Raw genomic sequence first — 17,071 nt, 5'->3', positions numbered from 1 at the left:
AAATATATTATTAAATTATACATAATGGAATATCAGAGCAACAAGTAGGATAATTTAACTTCTCTGTAGCAATAAGAAATGGATTTTTAGGCGGTAAGTTAGAGAAGAAAACAATGAAAGCGGTAGAAATAAAACTACTTGCTAATCAAAATACTAAACACTGAATTCAGAGTGGACACTTTTTTTTTCACTTCTGGCCCACCTGAACTTCACATGACCCCAAATCCTTTTCCCTTGGAGTACAACAACTACTCCAGGAAAAAAAAAATGTTCTCTAAAGACTGGCAACACCCTCACCCATTTCTGCGTCTCTTAGAGACAGCAGAAGTGTTGGGAAAATATTTCTGCTATTCCATTCTTCAGAAGAGAAAAAAAAAGGAGCAGAGATTAGCTTCTGGGCTTGGGGGATGGGGATGTACTTCTTTTATGGGAAATGGGAGGAGCCAGAAGAAGAGGTGGCCAGTGACAGGACTGTCCCCAGGTCACGTCCTACAGCTCCTAAATAGATGCTCCCTAGTCTCCATTGTGGCTTGTGAAGAGGGGTGAGGAATGACTTTGAAGTGACACCACTTGCAGAACAAAATACATTAGGCCGAGAAATCTTATATTAGCCCTTCTCAAAGCACTTCTCCTTCACCATTTCTGACTCTTCAGTGCTTAAACAACACCAGTGAGGTCCAGCATCCCAAAGAAACAGCCTGAGACATATTGAGCTGAAAGAACAGGTTCAAACATCAAGGTGCAAAAAAGGGATACCCCATCCTACCCAGTGTAGCTCAAGGGCTACTAGTTTAGTGATTAGGACTGGATAAAGGCAAGCACTTACTAAGCTTTTGAACTCTCTAGTTCCAGTGCTGGTAACACTGACTAGAAAAATTAAAGGGGGTAATTCTGCTTGGATCCATTCAGGCAGAATTACCCCCTTTAATTTTCCTAGTCAGAGTTACCAGCAAGCCTTCTTACAAATCATTCTTGGAAGCAATTTTTCCTACTCTACCTCCAGCCACCAGCAGGTCCTCATTCTGTTTCCAATGCTTGAACTTCTGTTTCTGATTGTGGTTTTAGAGCCACACTTGGCAGCACTGTGGGTTTCCCCCTGGTCTTGGGCTACCAAGTGAGTTCTGGGACAGCATCTAGGCCCGCAGCATGCAAGGCAAATCTTCCTACCCACTGTTCTATCACTCTGGCCCTTCCAGGAAAGTTATTAATATAGTTATTTTGTCCTTTTATACATTGGAACTACTCAAGACTAGTTAAATCCACCATTTGCTCAAGTGTGACTTCAAAACTGTAGTAAATTATACCTTATTTATTTACTATATGTGTGCATATTTTATAACTATTCTAATATCCATTTCCATTTTCCTCCCTCTTTCCCGACCCATATCACCCTTTCAAAATTATTTCTGGTAACCACTAATTTTGTCTATATTTCTAAATTGTTTTCATTTTTAAAATGCTATAGAGATGGGAGCTAGTATGGGGGGGGGAGGCATATGAAAGGCCTGCTCCTGACCCAGATTCAATCCCTAGTACCCATGGATGCCAACCTGATGGTACCCAAGCACTGAACCACTTGGTAATTTTCTTAAAAAGACCACATAAATGGAAATAATATACCAAGAAACCTGTGGGAGTGGTTTTCACTATTTGCACAATTTTCCTGGCAATGGAAGAGGGAAGGGGGACTAAAGCTACAGGGAGTTTGTTCTTGGCATTGCTGAGTAGTATTTCATGACACAGATGTGCCACAGTCTATGTTCTTAGTCACTCACCTTTTCAAGGACATCTGGGTTGATTCCAGGTTTGTACTATTCCAAAGCACCTATAAATATTCATGTGCAGGTTTGATGTGACTGAGAGTTTTCTGGGATAAATGCCTAGCAGTGTGATTGCTGAACCATAAAATTGCATATTAAGTTTGTTGTTGTTTTTACTTTCCCCAGCAGTGTTTGGGAGTCCTGGTGCCATAGCTGGTGTACTCAGCCTGCCTGCTAGGGCCACATGGTTCAATAAGGCCACTATTGTGGAGGCTCATCATGCTAAGAATACCAGGCCCACATATGGCAGAGCTTGGGGCCTCCATCACTACACGTAGAGATGTGGGGGTCCATGCAGTTTTCAGAGGACAGAATTTAAGATCTTGCATAGGCAAGGCATGTTTCTCTGAGTCATCTCCAAGGTACCTGAATGTTTTATCTTCTAAATTTTTGTTTAATTATTTATTGATAACTATGTATATTTAGTTCTTGTTTCCCTATAATGTTTCATTGATCTATGTGTTCAATAATATGTAGTATTTTTAAATGTTTTTATTTAAACACCATAGTTACAATGTTGTTCATACTAGATTTTTTTCACAGATGAAGTTGTTCATGACTGAGTTACAGACATGCAATGTTTAACAACCTTCAATATGTGGTATTTTTCTATCTGTGTAATTAAAGATATATAGTCCACACTTCAAACCACAATGGTAAGATCTTGAGTGGCCAAACTGGAAGAAAAAGGTAATTGCCTAGAGAATCTGGATGTCAACATTGAATACAATGAATAGCTAGAAGTCATTTGTCTTGGACTATCTCCAACTGGCACAGAGGCCAGTGAGGGAATTCATGGTTGGGAGTGAGAAGGAGGGCTACTGGTTAGTCGGGTATTAAAAAATTGCTCTTATAGGGAATTGCTGGACACAGCAGAAGGCTTGTTGAGGAGAATGCTTCATGACGCATAAAAGAATTCATCCACCCTGGAAAGGGGTGTCTCTGGTTATTGGCTATAAAAATAGGTTGTTCTCTCTCTCTCTCTCTCTCTCTCTCTCTCTCTCTCTCTCTCTCTCTCTCTCTCTCTCTCTCATTTTTGGACGTTCAGGGAATATTCCTAGCTATATGCTTGGGAATCACTTCTGGCAGACTTGGGGGGGTCATATAGGTTTCTGGGGACTGAACCTGGGAACTCAACCACATGAAAGGCAAACATGCTTCCTATTGTACTACTGCTCCAGTGCCCCCCAAACTATGCTTTCTTATTTTTTTAAGACCACCCACTCTCCCTTCTCATGTTCTGAAGAATGAAAATCATCTTGTGCCACATATCCTCTTCCTTTGCCTGTCATGCCTTGATGGGATACTGGAAAATCCTCCCATGGAAATTTAGACAAGAAGCAAAGAGTCCCAGGCAGTAATAAATGCAACCTAATAGACATGGAGCTAAAAGCAGTCATGCTCTCCACCAGCAAGAAGCAGTAACTCCCAATAAATCCCCCTTTTCCCTGAAATTAAGCTCAGATTGGTTTCAGTTTATATAACCAAGAGTCCTAGCCAATTCCATTGAAGTTTAAAGTAGCTTTTGCTTAAATTCTAACTCCTCAACTCTCCTCCAATACATAAGGCTTAATATCTTTCAAAGTGTCAGAAAAAACTATTTCTATGTTTTAGTCCCAACCTCTTCAGATGACAAAATTTAAAGTGACTTCACTAGTAATTCAAGGTGACTAAGTTGTTTTCAGATTACAGAAAAGATGTTAGTGATCTGAACAAAGTGTGAGGAATTTAAAGATTTATCCAGTCCCCAGAAAAACAAATGATTAAGTGGTGTTTATGGCTGTTATAATACACCAACCTGATGCAATGTGATACTAAGCTTGTGAAATCATGAAGAAACAAAGCAATTTGTCGAAGATTATGTTAAGAGCTTTTGCAAGGTCTATTTTCATTATTCATTGAACTTTGGCTTAATCATATTTGGATTAGCAAAACCTGAAGCAGTGTGTTGTATGAAAAATAGTAAAGGGATTCCTGAGAATTAAATTAATCAGGGAAACAGAGACAACATAAATTCACTATATCCTTTTAAAATAATCTTTAATTTAGTAAAAAAAAAATCTAGTTCATATCTAGCTCATTGGTCAAGATGGGACTATCATTAAATCTCCAGTCCATGTGGACAAAATATTTAAAACCTCTTTCTAAGTAAAGGAAATTCAACAATGCAGCATCTCTGGTGGAGCCAATATATGATTTATTAAATTCAAATCAGAGTTCAATAGTGAAGGGCTGCAGAGATAGTACAGGATATAAGGTACTTGCTTTGCAAGTGGTCATATCAGCAATGAGCCTAGATTGAAATCCAGCACCACAGGAGTCACTCCTGATCACAGAACTAGGAGAAGCCCCGAGCAGTGTTGGGTATAGCCCCAAAACAAAATCAACAGAATAATGAGATGATGACAGAGATTTGATCACTTAAGCTAAATACTTAAGCTAAATGACTGGAATTAAAACAAGGATGCTATAAAAAATGTTGAGAATTCTAACCTTCCTGACCAGATAGAAATAATACTAAAATGGTGGTGGTGGGGTGGTGGTTGTAGTGGTGATGATGATGATGATTATGACGATAATACCAATAGAAAAAATAAAATATGTGGGAGAGTGGTACAAATATATATTCAAAGCACAGACTCAAAAACACTAAAAACATGAGATCTCAGCTGTAACCACCAAACTTTGTAATGTACCTTTCAAGGTGTAGGTAGGGTAGAGGATGTGGGTGTTGCAGGGTTATAGGAACACTGGTATAAAGGAGGCTGACATTGAGGTGGGGTTTGTGTCGTAATATATGCCTAACTCTCAACTCTCAATAACTTTGTAAATCATAGTTCTTTAAATTAAATTTTAATTATTCTATTAAAAAAGGTAAAATATTGTTGACAATAATATTTTAGGTACATATTTACATAAAATCAGGGGGGATTCCCATCACCAAATTGTCCTCCCTACACCTCCGTTTCTGTCCTACCTCCCATTTCCTTTTCCCTCACCCCAGGGCGGCTAGAATATGTGGTCCCCTCTGTATCCAACCCACTACTTAGTAGTCTTGCACCTGTTTGGTCTTGATACCTCCCTTATTTCCCCCTCAAACTGGAGGCAGGACTAGCTAGTTCAAGTTGCGTGGTTTTGTTTGAAAAAGAGAAAAGTGATAAACTGGGGTAAGAGTCTAATACCCCGAAAATGGGCGGAGTCCTTCTAAAGGCTCTCATCATCAATTTGGGAGATGGAGAAAAAGAAGGTGAAACACTCCACTAGTACCAAAAGAAGTATCAAATATCCAGTGAGGGCTCCAGCTATATCGATAAGCACCTCAAAGAACAGACAATATGTAAGCCACTATGATCAAAATAAAAATTAAAAAAAAAATTAAACTACATAGCAAACAACTGCTGGTGCAGTTCCTAGAAATAATTGAAAGTTTTCTCTTCTCCCAGTAAGTTCATGTGTAGCATTTCTGAAAGTTATACAGTATATTAAAACTATATAATAAATACAACCTGTCCTATAAAAAAAAAAAAGAGAAGAGCCAACTGCCTGAAAGAGGTAAATGAAAATAAGCAACTTCTTAGTATTATTTCCTCTGTAACTAAATTCAGCATTTGGAATAAAACACTATTTTGACTGACAATGTGAAATGTATTACATGTATAAAATGTAATAATAATGATAAAATGATGGATAATTGATTTCAAATTTGTGAAAGATTTTCTACACATCAATAAAACCAAATATTCCCTGCTAAAGCTAAAAAAAAAAAAAAAGGTAAAATAAAGCTATAAACCGTTTCTCCCAATGACATCTAGAGTCAGGCATATAGCTGCTCTGTAGGGAAGACTTTATTTATTATTCATTATAGGACTGTCCATCATTTTTTGCATTGATCTAATGATTTCTTTTTTTATTTTTATTTTTTGTAGGTGGGGCCACACCAGAGGTTCTACACTCAGAAATCACACCAGGTGGGTTTGGAGGACTGTATGGGATGCAGGGATTGGATCTGGGTCAGCTGCATGCAAAGCAAGCACCCTGGACACTGTGCTAAGACTCTGGCCCTTCTAAATGTTTCTTTTAATCCTTTTATTTAAAATAGGAGTCACATCCAGTAGGGCTGGTAGGTGGTAGGGATCAGGGCTTAAAAGCCAGTGGTATTTGGGGGTCACCATGGCTATGTCCACAATGTTCAGGAGCCCATGTGTTGTGGAGAATTGGATTTGGGCCTAGTACATGCTAAACACGTGCTCTACCATTTGAACTATCTCCATGATCTGTTCCTGGAACTCTACTTGGATCAAACCACCAATTAAATCATTATGCAGAAAGAGTTTGGAAATGAATGCTTTAAGAGAGAGAGGATCTGAACAATACAACATGTCTTACCGAATGTCTGAGAGATCACACTTGTTCCCAGCAATGGCCATTACAATGTTTTCTGGGCCATGTTCTTTCAGTTCTTTCACCCACTTCTTCAAGGTATGAAATGAATCCTAAACCAAAAGTATAAAGCAATCATTGGAAAATGCATCAGCAAAATATTTAACCAAGTAGAAATTCAGCCCTAACACAACTTAGAGGCAAAATATTTTTAGGACTTTTACATTTTTTTGTCTCAAATTTTTAGATTACATTAAATTGTTTAATATTAACTGATCTTTTTGTATGCATAACTTTTGTTTTGGGGGCCCACAGCTGGTCATACTTTGAAGCTAGCCCCAGTTTGGAAGGTACTGCAGGCAATGGAAAAGGAGACCTTTGCATGATGAAGCAAGTACTTCACACAGAAAGCCACCTTTCCAGATCCTAGCTAAGTTAATAGTCTGTGGGAGGTACCTTTTTCAAAACTGAAAGTAATGAAATGAAGAAAATCTGTTTAGAATGTTCTTCTACAAGTCACTTTAAATCTATAGGCTTGGCCCCAAGAAACAGTGCAGTAGCTTGAGGCTCCTGCTTTGTAGACAGTCACGATTCTAATTCTGTAGTGTCCTAGGAGCACAGTCAGATGCTGGCAGCTCTGCTGGCAGTGATCCTCAGTAGAACTACAATTTCTAGGCCCAACACAACCAGGCATGTGTCATAAGAGCAGAATAACTAAAGAGATGTTTGAGTACTTCATCCAGGACGTACAAGATCCAGTGTGAGCACTGTAATGAACACTGATCCACCGCCAGTGAGTGTCAACTAAAAGTGGAATCCCTGGAAAGCAAGTGTGCAACAAAGAGTGCAGCCTGAAAAGCACTTTGGCCAAACGTATGAGCAGCATAGCCTGATGGATGACATTGGAGAGACAATAGTCTGGTGTGTGTGTGTGTGTGTGTGTGTGTGTGTGTGTGTGTGTGTGTGTGTGTGTGTGTGTGTGTGTGTGTATTACAGCAGCAGTGTTAGTAACAACTATGAAAGGTTGGCAGGAGTGGGGGAAGTGGAAGGGAAAATTATTGGGGAATAATATACTTTAACTCACTAAATAAATAAAATTATAACCATGACTCAATGTAAAGAAAGGGTCAGTTATAGGATTGAGGTAATATTCACGTCTTCTTTCTAAAAGAACATAAAAAAACTATGTACACATGCCATATACACACACATATACTTTACTCCTCCCTCCCTCCTTCTTTCCTTTTGATCAGCTACCTACCAGTATTCAGGACTTACACCTGGTTCTGTGCTCAGGGGACCATATGTGGTACCAGAGATCTAATCAGAGTCAGCCACAGGCAAGGCCAGTGCACTTCAGCCCCCTTTCTGTCCTTCACACACTAGCAACCACATTCCAAGATAGACAACACACTTAGTACAAGTGGGCAGGAACCTGTAGACAATAGAGCATCAAAGTGGCATTCCTGGGCCCGAAGCCAGTGCCTGAGAGCTGTGAAGCCGTTCCAACAAACCACTGCAGTTAGTCATCCTCCACATGATCAACACAGGTTTATATCTATCCAGATATCCTGCACACAGACATTATCCTTTGTCTTTAGCACTTTACACAATATGGCTAAAACATAAACTGAAAATAAAGATTTTATCATTGAATTAAAAGCTTAATAAATCTTTTTCTTTAAAAACTGCCATTCTGGGGGCCGGATCAGTGGTGCAAGCGGTAAGGCATCTGCCTTGTCCAGGCTAGCCTAGAATGAACCGCAGTTCAGGTGTCCCATATGGTCCCCCAAGCCAGGAGAGCCAGGATTTCTGAGTGCATAGCCAGGAGTAACCCCTGAGCATCACTAGGTGTAGCCCCCAAACCAAACAAAAACGAAAACAAAAACCTCTGCCATTCTGGGCCAAAGCAATAACACAAGGCATAAAGTGCATGCTTTCAACTCAGCCAACCCAGGTTCAAGCCGTTGGACTCCCCCATATGGTCCACAGAGCCTGTCAGGAATGATGCCTGAGCTAAGAGCCAAGTATAAGTCCGAGCACAGGTAGGTATGACCACAAAACAAAACAAACAAACAAACAAACAAAAAACAACAACAGGCTATGTTCTGGAGAACAGTGCTAGCCAACATGACCTACCCTCTTTAATTTTTTTTCTTTTTGGGCCACACTCCGAGATGCTCAAGGGTTACTACTTGCTATGTGCTCAGAAATCACTCCTGGCTTGGGTAACCATATGGGCCATTGGGGGATTGAACCACGGTCCATCCTAGGACAGCCGCATGCAAGGCAAACACTCTACCACTATGCCACTGCTCTGCCCCCTAGACTCTAAATTAAGTTTTGGACCACACCTGGTGATGCTCAGGGCTTACTCCTGACTCATGCTTAGGGATCATCACCATGAGCATTGTGATACTCAGGGGACCACATACAATGCTAAGCAATTGAGCCAGATTGCAAGACAACTGCTTAAATCCCCTATACTTTCTCTCCTACCCAGGATCAAGCCTCTAACAAACTGACAGTTTTAAAAATAGATGTTTGATCTGGAGAGGGCTCAGGGGGTTGGTTGGAGTACACACTTTGCAGAAAGTCTGAATTTATTTCAGATCCCTTGAGCACATGATCCCCTGAGTACTGCCAGAAATAATCCCTAATCATCAAACCAGGAGTAATCCCTGGGTATGGCAAGGTATGACAACCAAAGCAAAACAATAAAAGAATGTTCACTCTTGTTTCACTTGTTTCATTTAGTGCATAATCCTGAAGTGCTTGGCAACATTCATACAGGCACCAGGTAAACAGTACAGAATATAAGGCATTTATTTACTTTCACATGTCCAACTTGGGTTTAGTGCAGGGGTCTCAAACTCATGGCCCGCAGGCTGTTTGTGGCCCTCTGTACAACATTTTGTGGCCCTGCCCTAGAGGAATCTTTTTTTGTTTTGTTTTGTTTTAGTTGTTTGGGTCACACCCCCCAATGTTCAAGGCTTACTACTGACTTTGCACTCAAGGATCACCCTGACTTTGCCTCCTGTGGCCCCCAGGTAAATTGAGTTTGAGACCCCTGGTTTAGTGCCTGGCACTCCATATGGTCCTCAAGTACTGCCAAGAGTGCTCCTTCAGCTCAGAGTCAATATTAAGTCCTGAGTACAGCCAGATGTGCCACTATATGTGTGTACATAAGTATGTATAGGTATGTATGTATGTATTTATGTATATATATGTGTACATATATTGCTTTATATATAGTACGTATCATTCCTGACCACAATCCTATGAAATATCAATAGTAACATTTTAAAACTCTAGCAGTGAAATCTGTTTTTATGTTTTTAAGTTCAGAATCCTCTAACAAGCAGGTACGTTCTAAGTGGAAGTTTACTTACCTGTTTGGTGATATCGTACACTATGACGGCGGCAGCAGATCCGCGATAGTACATTGGAGCCAGCGAGTGAAACTGTTGAGGAACAATAAATAATTTTAGGACAACATGAACACACTGATGCTTGTATGCATGAGACATAAAAAGATTATCCCCTATCATCCCTCTAGGATTTCTGAATTCCCCCTAGAATTTGCTAAGGGTGTATTTTTGGCAATAATATTTCTTTCCCTCCTTAATGCCAGTATTGATTGAAGTACAAAACAAATGTAATATTAGTTTATTTGTTTGTTTGGGAGCCATAACTGGCAGTGTTCAGGGCTTACATCTGGCTTTGAACTTGGGATCACTTTGTCTATGAATGTTCTGTTCCCTGCCTTATGACCAGCCAAACTCTTTAGCATTACAAACTAGTAAGGAAGGATGCTTGCCTGGGGGAGGCACGAGCTGGAAGCAACAGTGCTTGAGTAGGAAGGAGAGACACAGCAGGAAGGGCCATCCCACTTCCTGGTGAGAAAGGACTGGGTGATCTGAACATTCACACAAACACAAATCACCAAGCACTCTCCTCGGCATGACCTGAGCAAGTAACCTTGATCACAAGACTACTCCCTCCTCAAGCAGGTTGATGATTCTGAAGACACATACTGATTTGATGTGTATTTTGAAGACTATTCCTTTGAATTATATTTGAGTATCTTTTGCTATGTTTGGAAACTACATTGTGTAAGGGTTGCAAAAGTCCATGAGAAAAGAACAACTCAGTTCAACAAAAATATGAACAAAGGAGAAAGAAACCACAGAGGAAGATATATGAATTGCCATGTTTTTAAACTTTCATTAAAAAAAAAAAAAGAAATGGTGAGGTATTTGTCGCCACATTAAATATGTGAAAGATTTATCATAGCCAGTTCTGTGTGAATATAGAAAGGAAGACAGACATATGCTGCAGAGGAATGCACTGAGGGAAGGTTTGTGGGTCACACCCAGTGATGCTCAGGGGTTATTCCTGGCTGTGTTCAAATGAACATATGTGGAGCCTGGAATTTGAACTAGAGTCAACTGGATGCAAGGCAAAGTGCCTTGAACTCCTATTTCTTCAGTCCAGGAAGAGTGCATTTTTAATACCTACTGATAAAAATGGTACTTAAACATCACTAATTACAGAAATTCAAGTCAACTTAATGCTGAGATACTACTTTACATCTATTATAGGCCAAAAGAGCTAGCTTAACAGGGTGAGCATATGCTTTTCAAGAGAAGTTTTCTCTGGAATCCCATTTGGCCCTCTGAGCACTATTAGGTGCAGTCCAAACTCCAAATGAAACAAATGAACAAAAAAAAAAAAAAACCTAGAGGCCAGAACTTGGCTCCCATAGGGCTTGTCTTGTATATGGCAGATCTGGATTTGATCCCTGGCATCCCATATAATTCAATGAACATGGCCAAGAGGGATTCCTGAGTGCAGAACCAGGAGTAATCCCTGAGCACTGCTGAGTATGGCCCAATAAAACAAAAACAAAACAAAACAAAACCCACCTTGATCCAAACACTAGGGAGCTTACTCAATTGGTTGGAGCTTTGATATGGGAGGTCCAGGTTTGATTCCAGTATCAATGTTCCTGAGCAACCACTACTGAGAACTCCTAAATAGCGATGAGTGTTAGACTCCAAAATAAGCAAGAAAAACACAGGATGCATATATTCTCCATGCTGCTGACTAGCTCTTGGGGTCCAGTTGAGTTGGAATTTTTTTGAGTTCCTTCTATGAGAGTGGGTGCATGGCGAGTAAAATATGAAGAAAATGAGATCACAAAATGAATGTATGGAAGAAACAGTGCTCTAAACTTTAATGTGTGGGGCAAGTATATATGAAGTAAATTGCCAGTCACAGGTATGAGAAGAATGTTCAGATTGACAAAAAACAAATACTTTCTGGTACACAGAAACATTAACAGTAGCCCTGTTTGATATACAATTAACCTGGCTAAAGGGATATGCAGCTCTAGTGAAAAGGACTATATTGAGTAAGATTCCTGAGTTAAAAGGGAGAATGTTAGTTGTAACATCTCAAAGCAGATCCTTCCCAGCTAGTTTCAGATGTAAAGTATTTTGGGAGTAGCAAGGAGCTAAGTTTCCCTGACAGGTTTCTTATTTCTGCAGGAAGACTCTTTTTATGTCATAGGAGTAGGTGAAAGAGATTGGCCAAAGAAATGTAGATTTTATGCGTAGTAAGAACAGCTCAATACATCATCTCGGCCAAGACTTTTCTATGTAAATTCAGAGCTGACAGAGAGAAGAAAATTGTCTCTAAGTGTCTTTGGTGCTGGAATTCTCCATGGTAAAGAGAAATTTAATCAAGGCTAATTTTGGCCTGTAAGACACAACAGGATGGAGAAAGGCCAATTAGATGTTAGTTGTGAAGGGAGTATCATGTCAGTACCATAACAGGAACCTCAAAAATATCTCTATGGAATTTATCAATTATCTGCATAAGAGTGAGGCTTCCCAGCAGACCTTTTGGTGAAATATCCTTGAGAGTATTAAAAATAGCCATCTGCGCTAATAATATGCTATCCTAGTGGGCTTTCTGTCTGTCTTCCTCATAGAAATATAGAAATTCCTACTAATGGAGCAGACAATTCCATTTGATGATCTCTCTCACATGAGGTATAAAGACAAACAGAGCTCAGCGTGAACGAAGAGGAGTGAGGTACTCCATGTCAACAATGCTGAGAAAAGGTCAGAATTAAAATTCTCCTAAAAAATCTGTATTCTGATAAAACAAACTTTAAACTAAAACAGTAAAAAGGGACAACAATGAATATTATACTTGAACAAGGAACTAATTGGGCTAAAAGACACAATAGTCATATATATGTAGCCACCATACAGAAAAGTAGTCAAACCATTTATTAGACAATTTTTAACAGACTTTCAGGAATGACTGACAACTAATCATCTTAGCACATCATATATAGTAATGGAAGGGTTATACAGACAAAAAATTAATACGTAAAAATATGACATTATATGAAGTCATCAAAGAGCTAGCTTCTGAAAGCGCCAGAAACTTTCATCCCAAAAGAAGCAAAAACAAGTACAAACAGACCATTCATAAGAACAGATCATATACTCAAGTCAGAGTCAGAAATAGCCCTTGTGGGCTGGTGAGGTGGCGCTAGAGGTAAGGTGTCTGCCTTGCAAGTGTTAGCCAAGTAAAGGACCACCGCTTGATCCCCCGGCGTCCCATATGGTTCCCCCCAAACCAGGGGCAATTTCTGAGCTCGTAGCCAGGAGTAACCCCTGAGCATCAAACAGGTGTGGCCTGAAAAACCGAAAAAAAGAAAAAAAAAAAAAGAAATAGCCCTTGAGCACAACCCAAAAACAACAACAACAACAACAAAAAAAAATCACTAACAAAATCTTGAAAAATGGATACATCAAGAAAATCATTCATCATGAGCAAGTATGATACATTTCAGGGATATAAGGACGGAATGTTCAAGATAATATGATCATAGAAATATGCTAAAAAAACTTTTAATAAACTTCAATATCCATAAAAAGTAACACTCATTTGGGGCCAAGGAGATGGGTCAAGCATGAGGGAACATGTTTTATGTGAAGAAACCTGGCACCATAGAGTTACCTTTAGTATTACCAGGTGTGGGACCCAAAATAAAAAACAAAACTCAATTTGGAATATACATATATATGTATATCTATCTATATCTTTATATACATATATATCAAGAAATATATCTCAACATGATAAAGGTTGAACCCTAGCTAACAACAAACTTGTGGGGCTGGAGAGATAACATGGAGATAAGGCATTTGCCTTTCATGCAGAAGGACAGTGGTTCGAATCCTGGCATCCCATATGGTCCCCTGTACCTGCCAGGGGCGATTTCTGAGCCTAGAGCCAGGAGTGACCCCTGAGCACTGCCGGGTGTGACCACCCCAAAAAACAAAACAAAACAAAACAACAAACTTGTTAGTAAAAACTGGGAGGCCTTTAGATCTGGAACTAAACAAAGATGTCCTCTCACCATAACTTTCTTTTTTTTTTTTTTTTTCATAACTTTCAACATAGATTTGGAAGTTCTAGCCATAGCATAAGACTAGAAAAAGATATAAATAAATCCAAATTGGAAAGAAGTAAAACCATTATTATTTGCATTTGGTGTGATAAAAAACAATAGAGAATTTTTAAAAATTTCATGAGAAGTCTAAGAATTGGGTTGTGGAGACAGCACAGAGGGTAGAGCCTTTGCCTTGCTCACTGCAACTCAGATTCAGTCCCTGAGCGCAGATCCAGAAGTAAACCCTGAACACTGACAGGTATGGCCCTAAAACCAAATAAAATAATGACTGAAGATTCAAAGAGATACTTCTCCAAAAAAGACCTACACGGTCAAAGAAACATGAAAAAATGTGCAACATTGGGACAATGAGTAAGAGATTTCCTTGAATGTAACCAAACCCAGGCTTTATCTCCTGCACTCCATACAGCACCAAGTCCATCCAGGAGATTATCCTATAGTTTAGAACCAGGAGTAAGCACTGAGCATTACTGGGTTGACCCAGAAATAAAAAAAAAACGCCCAAGATAACTTATTATTAGGGAAATAACAAATCAGATCACAATGAGCTATCATTTGACACCAATAAGAATGGTCAATATCCAAAAGATTGAAAATAATCAGTTTGTGAGGACATGAAATGCAAGGAATTCTGTTAGTGGGAAGGCACCTGGGTAGTATATGGGAAGGCATATGGGTAGCAGTAATTGTTTTACTTTTTAGGGTTTTGCTTGTGGTCACACCTGATCGAACTGAGGGCTATCCCTGACTTTTCTCAGGAGTTAGCCCCAATTGTGCTTGAGGCCTATGTAGTTTCTGGGATTAAACTCAAACCTCGAACATGCAAAGTATATACTCAACCCATTGATCCAGTTCTCTGACCTGGAGGTTCCTTTAAAAAAAAAATGCAATTCAATACTATTAAACAACACAATTCCTACACACTTATCCTGTTTATGAAAATGCTAATTTGAAATATCTGCACCCAGGGCTGATATAATAGCACAGCAGTTGGGCGTTTGCCTTGATGTGGCTGACCTAGGACAGACCCAGGTTTGATTCCCCAGCATTCCATATGGTCCCCCTAGCCTGCCAGGAGCGATTTCTGAGTGCAGAGCCATGAGTAACTCCTGAGCGCTGCTGGGTGTGGCCCAAAAAGAACCCCCAAAATATTTGCACCCTTATAGCTAAAATATGGAGACAATCTAAATACTCTTGACAGAAAACGAGATAAAGAAATTATAACAGCCAGGGATGTAGCTAAGTGGTAGAGCATTTGCCTTGCATATGTGGGGCCCTGGGTTCAACTCCCAGCATCACAAGGAAAACAATTGTTTGTGGTATGGATTTAATATTCTGCTATTAATAAAAACAAAACTGTCTTTTTTGATATAAGATGGATGGAACTTGAGAGGATTGTGCAAGTGAAATAAGGGAGTGAAACACAACTACAGAATGGATTTAGTTCTCAAACATAAAATTGAATTACCTAAGAAGCAAGCAAACTAAAAAACAACAACAACAAAAACTACCCCGCACATGTGAGAAAACCTAGATTGCTAACAGAGGGAATGGGGCAAGGTAGGGAAAGTGAGCAAAGGAGTCTTTTTGTGGAAAGGATGTTTCTGAAACTTTTGTTACAGCAGAGAACAATTACCTGCATCAGAAGGATGAAGCAAACCCACTGAAAGGCCACTTGGCCTTAAACCTTGCACTAAAAATAAAAAACCAAAAGGAGAGAAAAATTGCTGTATTGAATGTGGAAATTTGGTGATAGAAGCTACTTTCAGGTACTGTTCCCACACACACAAAAGCTGGTGATATGAGAAAATGAAGCATCAGTGACGATACTGTCATTTTGCTATGTATATGTAATCAAATCACCATTGTGTATACCTCAAATATACGCTCCTCATTCCTAAAATCATTACTATTGTTAATATTAATGTGTCAGGGACTAAACTCAGGGCCTCACACACAGGTGTTTTATCATTGACTACATTTCCAGTCCTCAATGTTTTTAAATTTAAATTTTGTTCATTTGAGGGTATTCCTGACTGACAGGAATTCCTCCTGAATAATTCTTGGGGTTTCATATATGGTGCCAGGGATCAAACTAGGGTTGACCATGTGCAAGACAAGCACCTAAACCCTTGTAATATCTCTCTAGTACCTTAATTAAAATATTCATAAGTGCTAGGGTGAGGCATGCCCATGCCACTTGGTTAATATTCTTGATGTGGGCCCAATACTTCAGTACTTGAACATGGAGTGTTTCAGCGCCCACTGGGGTTATACTTGGCAGTGTTCGGTGGTACATGCAGTGCTGGGGATTGAATTAAGGGCCTTGCAAATGTTAGGCATATAATCTGACATTAGAGTCATATCCTTGGTCCCCATAATCTCTTAAAATTAATTTGATTTAATTTAGAAAGGGGTATTGGTTCATACCCCATAGTATTTATTTCTGGTGCTCGGGGGACCTTATACAGTGCTGATCATCAACTCAGGATCAACCACATGCAAGGCAGGTGCCTTAACCACTATACTATCACCCCTGCCCCTAATTTTATTTTACTTTTGGTATTTTAATGATTCTATTGTTATGTGGGGACTATTCACAGCTCTGTGTTTGGAAGACCATTCAGTACCAAGGACAGAACTGGGAATGTCTACCATCATTCATATTCAGTTCATTGGGCTACCCTCTCCAACCCACACTTTTTATTTTTAAAAAGAGCTCCTTGACCAGGTGTTTCTCATGGTTATATGCCTCAATCAAGTCATTCTGAACCTATTTTTTGGCAATGCACTTCCATGTGTAGAAAAAACTAAAATCCATTCCTAAAGGGAAATCATAGTAATATGTTTATAAAACGTATCAGCTTCTAAGGGCAGAGAGACATTTCATATCCTATTAGTCCAACTATAAAAGGTGCCCATTTGAATTAAAATAACCTCCACTTTAGAATGCCCAACAAAGCACACCAAGTTGGTACAGAAGTTATAAAATCAAGATACTGTGAACTAATACCTAAAGAGGAGAAAATTTTGGCTCTCTTTTAGGTAAAGCTCACTTTTAGCTATAACCAGGCACTGAATCTAAAATGGTCACTGGTGTGCAGACTCATGAATTATTGAATAGATCTTTGTACATAATGCATTGTTCTTTCTTTCTGCAAATGGACTCCTTTTGAAATAAATCTGTTGGTAAAACCACTTAAATGACTTTATTGTAAGTGCTTGGGGGATTTTAATGAGTCAAAAATTCCAATCTTAGTTCTAAAACCCAATAATGCACTAACCAAAGGATAATATTTGTGGATAACAAAAAGATAAATTGCTTCTAGCCTACAATAAATAGAATTTCCCCGCATACAAATATCAAACAATA

General features: G+C 39.3%; 1 protein-coding gene across 1 annotated transcript in view; it reads right to left on the bottom strand.

The window, feature by feature from the left end:
- The window catches only part of RAB31 (RAB31, member RAS oncogene family), a 149,651-nt gene that overhangs the window by 31,185 nt on the left and 101,395 nt on the right, over positions 1–17,071 (bottom strand). The window contains exons 4-5 of the mRNA XM_049770149.1: positions 9,593–9,664; positions 6,207–6,313 (exon numbers count right to left, since the gene is read on the bottom strand). Coding sequence (XP_049626106.1) covers positions 6,207–6,313; positions 9,593–9,664 — 179 coding nt within the window. The remainder of the gene's footprint in view (positions 1–6,206; positions 6,314–9,592; positions 9,665–17,071) is intronic.

The sequence above is a fragment of the Suncus etruscus genome, chromosome 3 (genome assembly GCF_024139225.1).
Source record: "Suncus etruscus isolate mSunEtr1 chromosome 3, mSunEtr1.pri.cur, whole genome shotgun sequence".
Lineage (NCBI taxonomy): Eukaryota > Metazoa > Chordata > Mammalia > Eulipotyphla > Soricidae > Suncus > Suncus etruscus.
Note: the sequence above shows the minus strand (reverse complement) of the source record. Positions and strands in the feature narration are given on the sequence as shown.